This window comes from Nymphaea colorata, chromosome 5 (genome assembly GCF_008831285.2).
Source record: "Nymphaea colorata isolate Beijing-Zhang1983 chromosome 5, ASM883128v2, whole genome shotgun sequence".
NCBI classification, from domain to species: domain Eukaryota; kingdom Viridiplantae; phylum Streptophyta; class Magnoliopsida; order Nymphaeales; family Nymphaeaceae; genus Nymphaea; species Nymphaea colorata.
Genome location: NC_045142.1, coordinates 5,775,674 through 5,794,402, shown reverse-complemented (window position 1 = coordinate 5,794,402; position 18,729 = coordinate 5,775,674). Strand labels below are relative to the sequence as shown.

Sequence of the window (18,729 nt, the reverse complement as noted above, 5' to 3'; positions counted from 1 at the left end):
ACCAGTTGCGGCCGACGACTTCATTGGAAGTGTAGCCCGTCATCTTGAAGAAGCCGGCGCTGGCGTAGAGGATGGGGTAGTCCGGCTTCGTGGCGTCCGAGACGACGAACGTCTGCTGGAACGCTGAGAGTGCGTCCTTGAGGTCCCTCGACACCCTCGGCAGCCCCTTCTCCTTCCCTCCTCCGTCCGACTCCTCCCCGGAGGTCCTCGCCGAGGTCGCCGAGTTCCTCTGTGACGACGACGATGCGGGCCTCCCCTCCTCCCCCGACTTCCTCACCGCCACCCCCTGCGGCTTCCCCGTCTCGTCGTCCGTCTTCAAAACCAGCCCCCACTCCGCCACCCTCTTCGCCATCCCCGCCTCTGGCGACGCCTTCTCCTTCTGCCACAGCTTGTCCAGCTCCTCCGTGTTCACCACCGATCCCGTCTTCCATTCTTCCGTTGCCGCCTTCGCCTTCTGCCCACCTTCGCCACCGGCGGCGCTGCGGTTCTGGTTCTCCTCCTTGATGACTATCGGCGCACCGGGCACCTGCTTCACTGGCAGCTTCTCCTCTTTGATGGCCAACCACCCGCCGGGCTCCTCCTTCGCCGGCGGCTCCGCAAGCTTTTCGTCTTCTTTGAGGGACCACGAGGCCTGGGGAGACCATCTCGGCTGGTAGGTGGTCTGCACCGGAGATGAGGTGGGTCGGGAGAAGGACGACGGGTTGAACACCTCGAGCGAGCCGCGAGCGTCGCGAGGGAGGTTCTTCATATGCGAGGTGGGCTCGTAACCGAACACGGCTGTCGACTGTTCGGCCTGCCGGCCCGCCGGCGAGGCGTCAAGATCTGACGGCTCCATTGATCGAGCGAAGTTCGATGGAGAAGGATTCTGTCTTTCTTTCTCCCTCTCTTTCTTGCTTCAGTCTGCGAGTGAGAGCCACAAGAATAAATAAGGATGAGACGTGCTACCTTTCCCGTTCAGCATCATCCCAATGGGGGTGGTGGGGGTCAGAGATAATTGGGGCTCTGCGATTGCTGTGGGCCGTCCGATTTGGAAGCCCACGGGTTGAGATGACCGTCGCATTCCATGATTTATGAGGGACAAGTTGATGGTAACAATGCTATTTATTGTCCATTTCACCGGATAAGACGTTGTCTTGTGCAGATCTCGTATTTGGAAGCAGTTGATGGCTTGAAAAATCTAAAATTTTATGACAAATGATTGCCAATTTTTTTCCAATGGTTTTATTACCTTATTAGTTTATCCACATCTGCTCAACTTTTTGTGCACCACAGTCCAAATAATGTGAAGTCAAAGCTGTTTTTAGGTTGAATATTAGAGGAAACAGGGCTCTTTAATCTTCAAACATAGATATTAGGTAGCATAATACAAGCTCTTCAGACATATAACTGCTTTTGGATGAAAATTATGCAAATGTGGTTTTCATATAAATGCAGTTCTCATGTCCAAAAGAATAAAAATGTCTAGAAAGCCATCCCATTAAGTTTTATAAGCTAAAATAGTTATAATTTAAAAATTTGGCATAGTGACTCATCGCTCATATGAGCAGCCCCAGTTCAATTCCCATAGAAAGAAACTGAAATGACTAGTCTATTAGTCTTAATCAGCTTTTCTCTACGGTTCAAAAAAAATAAATATTTTGCATGCTCAGTTTTTGAGCAGTTAAGGAAAACATGTTCAAGTTTAATTATCTCACATTTAACTACCTAAAGTGGTCAAATGAAAAATGAAATTAAATGTGCTTTTATTATATATTAGGAAAATTCTCCTTCAAATTAAATCACCATCACGTTTTAATTTTTGTCCGAAGTCATCTATCAAATAAAGGCAAAATTGTCTTCCCAGGCGGATTTAGTAATTTCTTCAGGACGGCCTCGTCATGGTAAAAGCAAAAATAGATCATGGGCTCTGAAAATCTGAAAAGGAGAGATGAATTCTGAAAATTGACCAATAAGGTGGAACAATTTTTTAAGGAGAAAAAAAAATCTTCTTTCAGAAAGCAAATCAGTATGATCAAATTTGAATAACTCAAGTTATCTGTCAATTCTGTAAAAGGGGAAAAAGGTCAAACTTCTACGTGAAGTCCCTTGTCAATTCTAGTATTGCAGCTAAGAAGTCCTCTCTCTCTCCCTTCAAACGAATAATGAAAGGTTTCATTTATATTGAATAGATCATATTAAATGCATATATAGGGTGTGATTGCAATAATATAGTTTCTAAATCAGCTTTCTACAATATGGGTTTAGTTACTCCGGGAGCACAAAAGCATGACAATATCTATTTATATAATTAACTATAGTTTGAAAGAACCGATGTGAATTCCCCGAAGGAAGAAAGGATGCCCGACTCATTTATATATACAAATTTGGGCTAATACCCAAACTTAATTGATTCATCTAATTTGCAATAAAGTCGATATATGTAAATGTTAGCTTAAATAAGTGGAGATCTAAGTAGGTTGGCTCAGTGTCCATCCCTACTCAGAATGGCAACCATCTTTCTTGGATGACAAAAATACCCTTCAGATTCGGAAAGAAAGATGTGAATTCTTTTTTTGAAAATGTAACTATTGCAATTTGCAAAAGGAACTTTAAATTATTATGTGTCACGTTTATGCTTTTCAGTTTATTTGCTTGCAGATATTTTGCAAATAAAGATGGAAAAAAGATCAAACTACAAATCTCGTTTAAAATTTTGGGTGGCGATATTTTAGATTTTAAAAATCTGGTGATTACGGGTCGTGGTAATGACATCCTTGATTAAGGTGGAGAAACAACTGATTCGGATTAGATTACCACCTCTTGAATACATTATCTCCATAAAGACTATTTTTGTGGTTTCAAGGATGTCTTAGGTCCATCCAAACTCTGGTCTCCAGTGGAACAGATCGTAACATGCCAAACAAGATGTTGCTTTAATATGCAATTTGTAGGCAAGCAGTCTGTCAGTTACCTGCTAGCCATTATTTTTAAATTGGATCTGGATCTGGTTGAGAAGGGTTACTACAGGATTAGACTTTCAACCCCCTCTAAGCAACTTCAGATGAGGAAGCTCCTAGTGGTTCACTTGTTTTCCTTTTACTTGAGAATGAGTTCTCACTATCAAGGTTTACTAAAATGCCACCATAGAAAGCTCAAGCAGTAGACTGGCAAGGTTGAGACTTGATCCAAGGCCTTCAACGACTTTCCTCTTGGTTTATGTCAAGAAACTGTCCTAAAATTAGACTATTGACTATTATTTCGCAAAATCTAACTATGGTTAGTTGGAAGGTTAAAATTTTTTCATTCTCTCACTGGTCTAGACCGTACTTATACACATTATTGTGTATAATACGTATGCGCTTTGGCATGAAACCCCTTTTTGGGGAATGTTTAGAAGGTAACTGCTAGTTTTTAGCGTATATTATAAAATTTAATAGTGGACTAATAAAAGAAAATCCTCATACTTCCCATTAATGTTATCATATAAGGCTCCTCAGTCCTCACAAATACGCCCATGTTGATGGACAAAGGCTCAACACTGTTCATGTTCAAACATTCTTGTTTTTCCTTGCCGTTAAAAAAGTCTCCTTAAAAGGCCATTTAGCACCAATAACAAATTGTTAATATCTATTGAAAGTTGGAACTATCCAAAAAATGAGATAGATTCATGAAACCCAAACTAGTGGCAGTTTATAAAATGATACTCTAATTTTATCTTAATCAAAACAGCATCTTTGAAACAAATTAAATGATAAGCCAGGCTAGTATTTGTAAATTGATTATATTAATACAATTTTATCATCTCGTACTGACCCGAAAGTCGTTAAAATCTCTACTGTTGTTATGTAGAAAAAAACCGGTATAAACATAAAATTTCAAAGGGTGTGAAAGGGGCCTGAGCTAGCAGGTGACTAGCCTGGGGTCAAACCTCATGCACCTCGTGCTTGCTTACGAAAGTTTGTTACGGTTAAATGGGTCTCTTGTTACTATTTTTTTAGGACTAAGAAAAGCCTGGAACATAATAATGTTCATATGATGACCATATAGAGAAAGCTAAATATCGGAAAAGTTTTCTCTCACCAAGATATTTTATGAAAATGAGATTTGTACCCATCATACTAATTGCGACTTGTGCTATCGCTTGTAATTTTTCCACTGGCTTTGCCGCTAGACAAAGAATTCCATTAAAATTGTCTCTTTCCCAGCTAGCTTGTCCACATAGCCGGTAGGACCACCCCTCTCTTTGGCAATGCCTGGCTCTCCATGCGCCATGAATGCATGGTCGGCCCACGACGATCCGGACAGGCGGCATAGGCACGGCCTACAATTAGGCCGCGGTTGGACCGATAAGTATCACATCGGTCCCTGACTCAAACGAAGCAAAGGCCAATTCAGAAACTTTCTTATATGGGTTGACGCCTATCTTCAATTGAATAATTCAACTCGACTCACCTATTCTCTTTGTACCATCTTTTGTTTTAGTAATGAATTTATATTCTTTAATTTTTTTTAACAAAAAAATTACTTTAAACTTGACCATTTGGATTTATCCGATACGGCTGATATAAGCCAAATCTATGTAACGTTTCCTAAAGGGATACAGCACTCCAATAGTGACATTCAGAATGATGGTTTCATCATTTGTCTAAGCATGTTCAGACATACAGTGTCTCTCTCACTAGATCCAAGTGAAGGAAACTACAAGTGCGGAAGAATAGACAACGGAAAAGCCACTGTTCCGGTGGAGTCATCTCCATCGTCCATTCCCTCGAGTACATGAGATGACATTTATAGGTCTAATGGATACAGTTACGGTGAACTTAATCAATAGATATTTGAGAAAAAAAAGTTCTTTTCCTTTTGAACGAAACAAGACATCTCCTCTTTTAAAAACGGTAGAAGTCGTCCACAGAAAACTTTATGTGACGGGTTGTTTGGTAGCATGACGTACATATTTCATGGCTCGAAACATTTCATGTTGCACAGCTTGTGAAAGGTTCAAAACATCCAAGACAAAAAAGTCTGAAAATTCAAAACATTTCAGGGAAAATCTCGGAGCTGATATCTCTGGCTGATTTGGAAGTCTTACAAGTTGCCCTATAAAACAAAAAAGATTTCAATTGAGCTCCCTTTTCTGTTTAATGACAACTGTACAGAATAAAGTAACTTCCAAGCAAAACACTGAAAAAGATTTGGTCAAACTGTCAAACACCTTTCAAAGTATACTTCTGTGTTAAAAGAAGTTGAGTAAAACCTTCGTAGTCCGACTATTTTACCATGATAAAGTTCGCCCTTCACGATTTTTTCAGGTCATCAAAACACAGGCCAATAGTCGGACCTGTGATCCGAGGTTGATCTAAGATCCTTTTTATGTGGAACCACTATGTAAACAAACATGGGGCTACCAGTCTACCAGTATGAGAAAAAAAAAAGATTAGAGAAAGAAAAGAGATTAGAGGTCCTCAGTTTATGGCTAAGACCTTAGATTTGAGATCCCAAGGAGGTTTGATCTTATGGATCAAATATTCCCAATCATCTTAAATAGCCATGGAGATTCGAAGCTATCAAATGCCCCCTTGCACAGGCATTGCAGCCATCGTCCCCTACGAAACTGACAGGCAAGTGAATGATTGAGATTGCCGGGCCACTTGCCTGGGGGGTTGGGTAGACATCCCTAGTTTTACTTAGGTAAAGAAGTTTATTGAACGGGGTAGTAGAAACCGGTACCTAATAGGAAGCGATGCAGATATATATGATGAATCGGCCGATTCATTGATTTTGACTTAGCTAAAAACATGAAAGGAAAAGAAAGGTAGCTTTCTAAATAACAAATGCTTGAATTAGTTAAAAATAAAAATTCGTATAGTGATTTCAAGAACAGTTCCAAGTGACACATGGTACTTTGGATCAACCACGGAGTCAAATCGGGATTTGATTTGAATCGGCTCTAGGTCGAATGTGATAAAACTAATTGGTTGAACATTCAACCTCTTTTGAGCCAAGAAGTTTTAAGTTCAGCTCCTTTTTGAAAATGGTTCATGTGTTATATACTACATTTACAGGACAGTGCCAAACTTAGTTATGCGATCGAAATATTAATGTCGATGCTTTGCACCATTATTAATAAATAATAAGCACTGGTCATGTTTTATTGGAAAAGGTATTCGAAAGTTCATAGTTAACACTCGGTTACGGTAGTTCAATAAATATCCAAAGAAGCTAAAGTCCTGAATGAGACTGAAAAAATTGCGTCTTTTCCAGAAATAACGAGGCTTACACTCATTCTAAAGTCATGAATAGTTTGGGTTTTTAAAACTGATTATACAGCAGAAGAGCTATGAGATTTCATTTATTTTTTTTAAATTTTGACCAAAAAAACCACATCTATTTAGTTTTCGAAAAAAATTAATGCAGACTCACATTTTGCAAAATTGCCTTTCCATAAAGGCAAAGCTATATTTCTCCTCCTGTCACTAGGACCGAATTGGCCATTAATCCAAATGTAATCGACGGAAAATCGATTGGATTCAATAATCATATATTATTTTTTTGTTTTTAAATACCTAAAATTTTCTTTTCAATTATTTAGTATTTTCTTTTACTTTTAATATATATTTATAATATCAAATTCCTTCCGTTCTTCATTGCTAGGTTAGCAGCCAGACGGATTTGATCCAATCTCTGATTTTAGTAACACCGGTCGGAGCAAAAATTTTAAAAAGCAAAGAGGCCTAAGAATGTCCAATCAAAGCATTTGAAGCGTTCTCTGAACTAAGAAGATCGCTAATCCACTGTGAAATGGCGTTCCCCGCTCGTAACATTCAATCTCTAAGGACAGAAAGTAGATGCTTAAAAACAGAAAAAAAAAAAACACGAAGAAAAGGATCAACAGAAATCAGGACTTCGAGATCAAGCCACGGATCACCAGAAAACAAAGGAAAAACGGAAAACAGAATATGAGAAGGATTTCGCAGATGTTCAACAATGTACCTGCCGCTCCTCCCCCGCGGAGGCTCTCTCTGGTTCTTCAGAAAGAATGCCGACGGCGTAGACGAAGGATTTCTCTGCAGAGACGATGCGAAGCCAAGAAAATTATAAATGGATTGCGAGGGACAAGAGAATTATAGAGAGAGAGGGAGAGTTGGATTTGGGAGCGTCCAAATTCAACTTCGCGGTAAAAAAAGAAAAAAAAAAAAAGATGCTTTTCCTTTTCCCGCTTCAAGCGGTCAATATAAATATTGGTTATTTTAAATAAATTTATTATTATTACTTTATTTCGTCAAAATAAATCTGCCCAGTCCTGTGGGCCCGTATCTGAAAGGATCGGAATCGTGCTTCGTCTCGTTGCGGGAAGGAGCCGGTACGTTCCATACAATCTCCAATCTCCTATATTCACCAACTTGTTATTGGTATTGGATATCGGATTCCCGAAAACCGATATATGTTGCTGGCAGATCCGATTAGAATGGATATGCCTTTAACCATATCTATTTTTTTGGATATTCACATATTGAAATTCAATTACAAACAAAGAAAAGTCCTATTGAATTTAAATCTGAAACTCGATTTCACAATTTGAATCTTATGTAAATCAGATTTCTACATTCGTATCCAAAACCCGAATCTAAAGTTTGGACCGAATCTGACTGCATTTTAAAATTCAAGAGCGTTGGATAAAGGATATTTATTTAAAATTAAATGGATTTTGAATTTGATCATATATTTATGTATATTTGAATCCAATCTGATGTCATTTCCTACCTTTTGAATCTGAATCCGATCTGCTTCTCGATTAACTTTTTTTTTTTTTTGTATCCGATTATTTTGGAATGGTTCAAAATCCGATATATTGTTTTTCTTACTTGTACACCTAAAAGAAAATTGTAAAAAAAAATTAAAATATTATGAATCGTTTAATTAAAGATTTATTTTGGGTTGATAAGATATTTTTAGTATTATTTTTATTGGTTTATATATACATAATTATACTATTTTATTACGATTGATTATATTTATATATTATTTTATCTTAAAAAAACATATATTTTTAATTTTAACCGAGCCAAGCCCGGGCTTGGGTTTCAAGGGTCAGGCCTGGCCCGGTCCGGCCCAGCCTGCAGTTACAACCTGCGGCTCAGCCTGAGCTAGACTTCTTATTGGGCCAGGTTGGGGCGGCCCAATGCTGAGCGTAGACCCTTGGCCAAAAGAAATGACAATGAATTTGCCTCCAAGACTATTAAACCTAAGCAACATAGCACGCCACTATATCCAATGCTCTTAAATAAATATTCTAATATTCAATGCTCTTATATTTTGAAAATTAGCTTGATTTGGATTCAGATTTAGATATAAATATAAAAATTCGGATATGATTAAGAGTATATCTGATTATAATGTGATCCATTGACATTTCTATAAGATGAAAAGATCTTTTGAAGGAGTATCTAGTAAACCTTTTTAAGGACATGAGCAGCTTTGAATTATGGGGCTAAAAGGAAATTCTTGGGGAGTACGCTTGACTGGCCGAGTTGCGAAAAAGAGTTGGATACTTCGATCCAATTCCAAATCTGGATCCAATTAAATCAAACATATGCTGTGTAATCCATTACCCAAAAAAAAAAAAAAGTGATAAATCTGGATCCTATAAAACAAACAGGTGCTTCGGGTCTCAATGCAAAATTTAAACTAAAAGTTGGTTGCCCCAGCAAGTTGCGATTCACCGAATGGCCATGGACAATGATATATATCTACCCACCACCACTTGGTGAGTGCCATCATTGCGCCCCACCGTTTTTCACAAATCCAACTTCATAGATAAGATCCAAATATCTCAACTTGTATGCCCCAAAAAAAAAAGAAAAAAACAAAATCAAAATCTGATGCGTAGATGTGATTTTCTTACACCCATTGTATTATAACAGGAGCTGAAATCCTCCGGCTATTTTGAGTTATGTAGAATCACCGTTAGGGGTGAACGAACTTGAGCTCGACTCATTAAAGCTGGGCTTATAAACGAGTTCGAGCCGAGTCATTTGCTTATTGAGTCGAGCTTGAGCTCATGAGTCGACTCGTTCAAATAATCGAGTTGAGTTCGAGCTCAACAAGTAACTATCGAGTCGAGCCTTAATCAAGTTGATATATTCAAACAAGTTTACGAGTTTGTCGAGCCTTAATCGAGTCGAGCTCAAGCTCAACATGTAACGATGAATAACAATTCTATTCAAAAGAGTTTATCGAGCCTTAATCGAGTCGAGCTTGAGCTCGACAAGTAACAATGAATATCAATTCTATTCAAACGAGTTTGTCGAGCCTTAATCGAGTTGAGTTCGAACTCAACATGTAACTGCCAAGTCGAGCTGCTTCCGTCAAGCTATTCTCGAGCTCGAGCTGAGTCAAGCTTGAGGTTTCATTACTCGAGCCGAGCTCGAGCTCGACTTGGCTCGTATTCACCTCTAATCACGACTTTCTCCCTCTTGGTTTGGTTAGAGATATCCTCCGGCCTCTTACAACTACTCGGTGCATTGCATCAAACAATATACTTTATCAACTTGCATCGAACAGCCGTGATTGAACTAAGCTCAAAATGGGCAGAGGATTTCAGCTACATACATATATAAGGCATGGATTTCTCTAACTGTTTGGATGCTCAGTTTTCTCTGCATATATATAAGATGTGGGTTTTTCTAGCCATCCAGATGCTCTGGCTTGTCGCACATGCAGATTCTATGAGTTGCATAAATATATAAATGGAATGGTGTAAGAAGTATGGAACTGTGGGCTTAGCTAAGCAAATTCTACTTCACATGTTCCTACAAGGTATTTTTTTGTGCATAACCAACATCACAAAGCACCAACAGTTCCATTGAAGTTCAAGGAAATAGAGACCTTGGAAATGGTGCCCCAATGGAGCCCTTGAACTTGGCCATGTCGCACTTGAGGCCCCTAGAGACAAACCACAACAGCCTAGACTTCTAGGCAGAGGTGCAAACTCCCAAGAACCAAACTTTTGGAAGCAAGCGCTTCTGTTCCTTTTCATGGCTCCCAAGTTGGGTGCTGCACAGTGCCCATGCCCTATGGCAATCTAAAGAGACTCCCTTGTCCTCTTGCCAAGAACTCTGTCCTCACCTTAGAACATGGTGAAGTGGCCCACCTCCGTCCAATGACAAACTTAGACTCTTGTCCCTTTACAATTTCATTTCAAGGTCTTCTTCAGGATGTGTTCTTATGTATATGTATGTATGTGTGTATGTATATAATGTCGTTCAGTCACATCTTGTCATATGCCATATGAATCATTTATGTGAAGTAACCAGTGGCGGAGCCAAAATTTTTCATGAGTGTGGCACTTGTGTAGGGGAGACAACTTTGGTGTGGACACTATATATAAACTTAGAGTCATAATAACGTAAATTTAACACATTATAATGAAAATTTTTATGGGTTGGTGTGGGCAGTGGCCCACCCCAGCCAACAAGTAGCTCCGCTATTGGAAGTAACACAGCGTGTCTCTCTGGACAGCTGCCACATGCTGTCCGCGGGTTCTCGCTTGCATGTCAACTGCATTGGGCCCACGATGTTGTTGCACATGTGCATCCAATATCCGTTGCTGATTGAGCATTGGCCTATTTTAGGATAGGATTGTGATCGGATCAGGTTCGAGCTCGGGCCGACTAAGCAATTTGTGATATGGACTCGAGGAAAATGGGTCAGATATTTTGCCTTATAGTGACAGGCAAGGGGGGCAATCATTTTAGTGGGCACACTGGGTCCAGCGTCGGCATCTTCGACTGGCAATGTAATTAATTGAACCCAGTTTCAATTTCCTTTTGTATCTGAAGTTGCAAGTGAACCTTTCTGCTTGATCTAAACCGGCCAAATTAGCTTGAGCCCAGTTGGTTCATGCCATAAGTTCGGTAACACCAAGTAGGGCTGTACATGACCGAGTTGAGCTCAAGCTCGTCAGCTTGACTTGATTCGACTTGACTCGTATATTGCTCGGTTCGAGCTTGAGTCAAGCTGTATAAGTAAATGGTTCAGGCTCTACACATGTAAGCTCATTTACCAAACTCAAACTCGACTCATTTATAAGCTCAAGTTTTCAGTTAAGCTCGAGCTCGACTTGTTTACAAATTATTCGAGCTCAGGTTGAGCTTAATTAACCGAGCGAGTTCGAGGCTTGAGCTCATTGCACAGCCCTAAGGTCCTCAAACTCTGGTCAAAGCCTGGGTGAACTGTATTTTTCACCCATACAATAATTGGATTTTGTATGTATGCATGTATGTATCTCCCTTTTTTTTCCGATACTGGACTCAGTATAACTGGATTTTTGTATGTATCTACCCGATCCAAATCCAACCCATTTTATAACGTGTTCTGCTCTGAGCTAGCAAGCCTGTACTGAAGAAAGTAAGTAGTCTGCCTAGGTAAGAACAGACCAACCCTTGGTCTTACAGCTGATCCAAGACAGCCCATGAACACTGCCTGATGCCTGCATGCCTAGCCCATATTACCACTGACAACTTTTGGTAAAGGCAGTCAGACTTTGTCGAGCCGAACCGGGCTCGAGCTCAGTTTCACTTTCAGCTTATCTAAGCCGCCTTAGCTTGAGCCTAAGTTGAGCTTGATCAAAAAAACAAGCCAACCTCCAGTCAAACTCATGTGTAGTCCAACTCACCAGACATAGAGCCGGAGCACGGCGGAGCTGGAGCCAGAGACGGAGCCGACTACCTGGTCCGCTGGTGGGTCCTCTTCCAACACAAGCAGTAGGTCAGAATGAACTCATGTCATGCAAGATGAGGATGAGAAATAAAAAGGGAAGACAAAAGCTTGAGCAGCAAGAGGCATGGGATAGAACACCAAAAGTTGGAGCCTTTTTGGGTAAAGGCAGGGAACATAAAAACAGGGATGACAAGAAGGGACCTACCAGCACATGAACTTCTACTTTAATCAGTTTGGATGGGATCAGGTGCAACTTGATTGCATAATAGGAATAGGTAATTCCATACTTGTCCCCCGAACAAGAGATATCCGTCCATTCGAGTCTTTTTCCTCGTCTAGGACTATAGGTTTTTTTTTTTTTGGCGCGTGTGGGTGGCGGGGGGATGGGGCACACGGTCTTTTGCTTTGTCACGTCCTTTATAGCGAAATTGGGTGCTAGGGAGACATTCCTGCTGCGCAATGTGTATGATAACAAGAGATCCTTCTACTTGACTAAAGATTCAATGTTAACAGTAGCGGAGTCAGAAAAACTCGTTGGAAGGGCACTTGTTTAAAAATACCCAAAATAAATATTTAAGGTTCATCTTTAGAAATAAAGAACTTTTAAGTGATTGGTGTGGATAATTCCTCACCCCAGTCACAATGTGGCTAGGCCACCGAGTGTTAACATCTTTAAGTTGAAGAAGGTCAAAAGTTCAATACCCAAAATGGGTCAGTTATTGGACTGATGGCAGTCCCCGGGGCTGGCCTGTCAAAAGAAAGGAAAAGAATGATAAGGACAAGAAATAGGATGTCCTAGATTTATCTTGTGAGATGTGATTGCACATGATCCCAAGTGTCCGGTCATGCCCGCGCCTCGCGCACTAGACCCATCACATCATGCACCAACTTGGTTCTGACCTCTCGCTTTCCGGTGGGGCCTTTCTGCACACAGTGTGTGGGCTTGGTGAGACTGAGGACCACGTGGGACCAACTAGGTTCCTGAGGCCCTGACCCACCAAGCGTCCTATGCAGCTTCCAATTTTTCTACTGTTCACTTTGCTGTTAGACAATTTACCTTGATTGAGCTCCAGCTGCTCTGTATCATTTAAAGGGTTCCATTGTCTTGATTTTCTTTGTTCTCTTACTAAAGTATGCCTTGTTTTTTTGGGGAGAAAAATACCAAAATCTTCTCATATTGTGAAGCACATAATGTATCATGAAATATCTCTTTTCCTTTTTTGGTTGGCATGGTTTAATTGTTCTATGGGCTGGTGCTTGGACCCAGTATGTAGTCCCACAAGTATTGATCCATACCCAAACTTTCAAATGTCTGTCAATCATAAGGATTAAAGTGAGAGAGTGAGAATTTGAGTTCAAAGATCTCAAATCTTGAGGATTTTAAGTTTCTGAGTAGATCAAAGGTAATCAAATGCCCTCTAATATATTTTGTTGTCACAGATTTGGTACAACCCTAATGCAAATCTAGCTGTTCCAGTTAAAAATACCCTAAATCTCACCAGATGTACTAGAGCCTACTGTCTACAGAGTAAGTTTTCAAGGCATACAGCTTCATAGCATTATATAAGTGGTGGCATTATTTTGCACAAACATATCTTATGGTCTACCACCTATCTAGAGATAGTTGTTTTAAAATTAGAGGGGAACGGGTTTCATTTTAAATTCATAGATCTTCAGGTGAGCGGGGTTTCCCAGTACCCGGAAAAAGGCTGAAGCCCCTACCAAATCACTCATCTCCCTAGAGTACATGGTATGCTTTCGGTATTTCCCTTGCTTGAACCAGAGACCTCTCTCGTGAAGTAAATCATCGCACCTATGATCCTCCCAATCGGGGGGAGAATCAATAGATTTTTTTAGGGGAGCGATTCATCCTTCCCGAGGGCACTGCAGCGTGCATGTCAATGTCCTCTTTTGTTTGCAGCACAGAGAGTTGATGTTCCGGGATTTGAAATGAGGACTGACCGCCTACCAGCTCATGCCTCGTTCATTGTGCCAACCCCCTTGGGATTAAAATTCATAGATCTCAAATCTTAGGATCTTAAATCTAAGTAGATCAAAGGTAATCAAACACCCTCATTATATATTTTGTTGTCTCATATTTGAGCAGTCTGGAACCCTAATGCATATCTAGCTATTCGAGTAAAAAATACCCCAAGTCCCACCAATTGTACTATAGCCTAGTGAGCACCCACAAAGTTTGTAAGGCATACAGCTTCATGGCATTACATAAGTGGTGGCACTCATTTGCACAAGCAAAAGTTATATGTGGTCTATAACCTAAGGTTTAGAAGCTATATGTAGAGCTGGTGGGGATATCCAGGAATAAAAAATATCCGATTAGAGATCCAAAATGAGTACCATTTCAATTGGACTCAGTCAAGAAAGAAAGATCCAAGTACTAACCAAACTGACAACTGGTAACAGATTAGATAACAGATCCAAAAAAGGAATCTGAGGTCCAACATGGACCCAACCGGATTATGTGGGTTTGGATTTAGTTTATAGATTCAAATCTGAATCTGCGTCTGAATCTCCATATAATTAGGTGAGATCTGATTAGGTTGAACATGTCAAACATAGATTTGAACGAGCCCAAGGCCCCAAACCATTTACTTCAGACTTTACAAGGGTCACGTTCATGATTCAAAGTCACATGATTAGGGTTTTCAACTTATATAGCAGCATTTACGATGAGCTCGAGTTCAAATGAATGCTCAAGATGTTGAAGGGTTTGTAAGAATTCAACTCATTTAAACTTGACTCAACTCGACTACGTAATGAGTGCTGAAATATAATGAGAGAATGGTTAAATGAATAGCAACCAAATGGCTTAACTGATTTAACGAGTTAAACGTGTCAAGCTCGAGCTCGATGCTGTATTGTCGAGTTGAGTTCGAGCATGTTCGACTCCACTCGTGTGTGCAGCCCTACCTTCGGGTTGTTCTTTCTTGCCTAAAGTTCATTTGAACTTTTTTATAATTATTTTCCTTCGTTTAATTAGTATTTTTTGCTGATATTTGTCATAAGAATGCAGACCCAAGTCCATATCCAAATCCATTGACACCAAAAATCCATATAATATCTTATTTGTACAATTATGCACATATTATCAAACCCCTTGTGGGCGACAAAGATTTTAGATGCCATGATTTTGAACTGTCAGTAAAGGCATCCAAGGGCAGGTTTCTTGATTGGACATTTTGTCTTGTAGCAGAAACACATGGCCCAAGTGATGGGCTACCAGGAAGCATGCAGATGAGGCTCCTTCCAGCTAACTTTTAGGTCTGGTTTGATAAATTTAACATTTTTTTATGAAAGCCTCTCAATCTCTTCAGGGTTTATAGATTTCCATTTTATATTTGCTTGGAAAGAGTGCAGATCCAATGCACAACACATTTTCAAAACAAAAAAAGACAGAAAAAAAAGTAAGTTTGGGGTTAGGAATAGTAGCATTTGTTGCTTAGGGTGGGCTACTGCCCACGCCAGCCCATCAAAAATTTGATTGTAATGTGTTAACTTCACATTGTTATGACTCTAACTTTATATGTAGTGCCCACACCAAAAGTTGTGTCACTTACACAAGTGTTTCATGGATGAAAAATCCTGGCTCCGCCATTGGTTGGAAGACTCTTAGTAGCTAAGACAGAGCCATTCAAACAGAGCTATAATATAAGTTAAAGCATAGTGAAGGCATCATTACGAGACATCGAAAGTAGTTTGACACCCTGCAATGATAAAGGGAAGGGTAAAAGCTTCGGTTCTTATTGGGTGGTACGATGAAATATTCTTTTTGCTCAATTAGAAACAAAAAAATAACTTGAGCTCGATTTGTATAAGTCTAGTATTGGCTCGGGTCAAAAAGTGAATTCCTTGTTTCACAATACTAATGTTGTAAAACAAAGTGTTCTTCTTCTTTTTAGACTCATTGTTTAACAGTTTGAGTCCAATCAAATCCAAAAGACTAAAATGCCCCCAAATTAAGAGAAGTGAAAAAGGCAAAAGGAGCCTACCTATAAGGACCAAGTTGGATAAGTAAAAAAGTTTTTTTTTTTTTTTGAAAAAAAAAAATGCCCTTAAAGAAGGGGTGGTGCTTGAATTTCAGGGACTTCAAGTCCAGCCTCTTAGTTGTCTATGAGAAACACAAGTTTGATCTCAAGTTGTGTCTTCAATCATGTGGGTGTTTTGTTTTCTTCTTGAGCCAACTTTGCTTGCCTCTAAATAATCTGCATCGAATTCAAAATTATGTGATAATTGGACTTTATGGTTTGTCTGAGAGCTAAGAATGGGAAAACTTCTAAATAATTAGAAACCAACAAGGAACCATCATTTCTTGGAAATGGAAGCTATTACTTAAAAGAAAATCCTACAAGTTCACCCTCAAATTTTAGAATGATTACTTAAACACACCTAGCTTAATTCAGTTTCTTAATTCCTACATAAAACTACTTAAATGACATAAATTCATGCTTTTGTGTGGTGAAAAAGAAGGAAACTCAAACTTAAGTGGGCAGTTTCGTTGTACCACCAAAACTTGAGCATCTTCCATGTCAAATTTCTTAAGAATTAATTTTATTTTTTTTATTTTTAGTATTTTAGCACAATTGCATTTTCATGTTTTTTTTTTTCTTTTTTTTTAGGGTGGGTGGACAGTTTATGAAGTCTACCACTCGAAAGAGATGTCGTAACTAGGGGTGAACATGAGCCGAATCGAGCCTGAGTTCAGTCAGCTCGACCTCGGCTCAACCAATAAAACCTCGAGCTCGACTCAGCAATTATGTGTTGAGCTCGAGCTCGACTCGATTAAGGCTCGACAAATTCGTTTGAATAGAATTGATATTCATCGTTACGTGTTGAGCTTGAGCTCGACTGAATTAAAGCTCGACAAACTCGTTTGAATAGAATTGACATTTATCCATATGTGTTGAGCTCGAACACGACTCGAATAACCCGTAAACTGGTTTGAATATATCGACTTGATTAAGGCTCGAAAATCTCGATAGGCTCGAGTTCGACTTAGCAGTTACGTGTTGAGCTCGAACTCAGCTCCATTATTTGAACGAGTCGACTCGTGAACTCGAGCTTGACTCATTAAGCAAATGACTCGGCTCGAACGCATTCACGAGCCGACTTTAACGAGTCGAGCTATCAAGCTCGAGTAACTTAACTCATTGTTCACCCCTAATCGAGGGTTTAAGCACAGCAACCCGCTTTATAGCACTGCATGTCTCACCCAGTTGGGCTACACAATCGCATCTTCTCGTGAGGGCCATTGCTGCATTAATAATGGATTGTCGAAATCTGGCGAGTATTGAAGATATCATGTTCTTCCGAATGTCATTAATTACTTGTGCAAATGGACTAATTTTATTCCACATCCTAGCCAGAGGCCCAAGATCAGCCTTGCCCAGAGCTTTACGCTGCTGGGTCCCTGCAGGTAGGAGATCCAACCGGCAGTGTCCCAATCAGCCGGCTTGAATTGGTGCCAAACTGATTTCATTCATCAACCAATACAAAGGTGCCATGTGTCATCTACCATTTATTTAAATTTTAACGTTTTTATTTACAATTATTTTTTAAAATTCTCAAATGAAATTTTCTAAGAAATAAGCATTATAGTATTTTTTTTTTCCAATTCAGGACTGGTTTAGCTGAAGCACTAAGTCTGCACCGGAGGCGGAACTACGTTGTGGCCATTGTGGGGCAGTTGCCCACACCAGCCTATAAAACTTGTTTGATTCAAGTATCGATTTTTCATTCTTTTTTACTGTTTTTACATACGAGTGCCCTTTTAAGTTTGAAATTTGAACTAAGATTGCCCCTTAGCTAGAAATTTTTGGTTCCCGCATTTCTTGATTTATATGTTCCAATGCATAAGGTCTCCTTCATTGGGCAGCGCCGCATATTGCAACTGCCTTAGTGCAAGAAAAAATTGCAGTGCCAATTGATCATGGTGATGATAGAGAGAGAGAGAGAGAGAGAGACGATTAAATGGGAACAATACCAAAATTTGGGGACAAGAAGTCCCTCAGTTACAATAACAAACGCAAAAGCAAAAAGACGAAATATACAATCCAAATAAGAGGAGGTCATAAGCAAAAAGACTAAATATACAATCAAAATAAGAGGAGGTGGAAAGAGAGAAAAAGAGAGAGAGAGAGAGAAAGAAGGTACTTGTGCATACAAGTATTATTGTCATGGGAAGAGGTGAGAAGATCCAGTACAGAATGAAGAGGATGGGATAAGTAAGGCAGATATAATTAAGGGCTCTGCCTGTTGTTGGGAGGGCATCCATGGCCCAACCCACTTGCTACGCATTAGCTGCTCTGCTCATAAATGGTACTTGCACTTCCTTGATTAAAGGCAATTTCATCAAAGGCATCCCCAATTGGCTACTTCCAACATGCCTCCTAAGTCTATCTATGCCTGAGGACGTACACATGTTCTCTCTCTCTCTCTCTCTCTCTCTCTCTCTCTCTCTATATATATATATATATATATATATATATATATATATATATATATATATATATATAAAGTCGGTCATAATGTATAGACTTATTCCATAGATCTCGTGTGCGGCCCCGATGCAGATGTTAGAGTAAAAAAAGAAAAGAGAAAAATGGGAGAGGTACCGGCTTGGTCATATATATACATCATAATATGATGCATGATTTTTTGTGTGCCAGTATGGTTAATTACTAAAATACTTTTAGTTCATATTTAAAAAAAAATTGAAAATGAAAAAAAAAAAAGTAAAAAGATGTTACCAAAATGTTCTTCCCTTCTTCACTGCACACGGTGCGCGCCCCGGTGCACTGTAACTTTCTCTCGGCTCATCGACCATTCCCCTCTCTTCACACTATGAGATGAGTTTTGTAATGGCCGCTTGATAAATGAGTATTTGAGTGAATACTTTCACTTTGTTGCTGACAAAGTGCAAGCTAAACCCTGCAACCAATGTGGAAAATTGAAAACATGGCCACTGTTTAGATTTGTCACATATCCAAATATGGGCTTGTGGATCTAAACATT

At 39.7% G+C, this 18,729-nt stretch overlaps 1 protein-coding gene across 2 annotated transcripts in view; it reads right to left on the bottom strand.

Moving 5' to 3' along the window:
• LOC116254130 (phototropin-1) overlaps window positions 1-7,096 on the bottom strand; it is a 30,806-nt gene extending 23,710 nt beyond the window's left edge. For both annotated transcript variants that reach the window (XM_031629259.2, XM_050077750.1), the window contains exons 1-2: window positions 6,970-7,096; window positions 3-900 (exon numbers count right to left, since the gene is read on the bottom strand). In XM_031629259.2, coding sequence (XP_031485119.1) covers window positions 3-835 — 833 coding nt within the window. In that variant the 5' untranslated portion in view covers window positions 836-900; window positions 6,970-7,096. The remainder of the gene's footprint in view (window positions 1-2; window positions 901-6,969) is intronic.
• Between the last annotated feature and the right edge of the window lie 11,633 nt (window positions 7,097-18,729).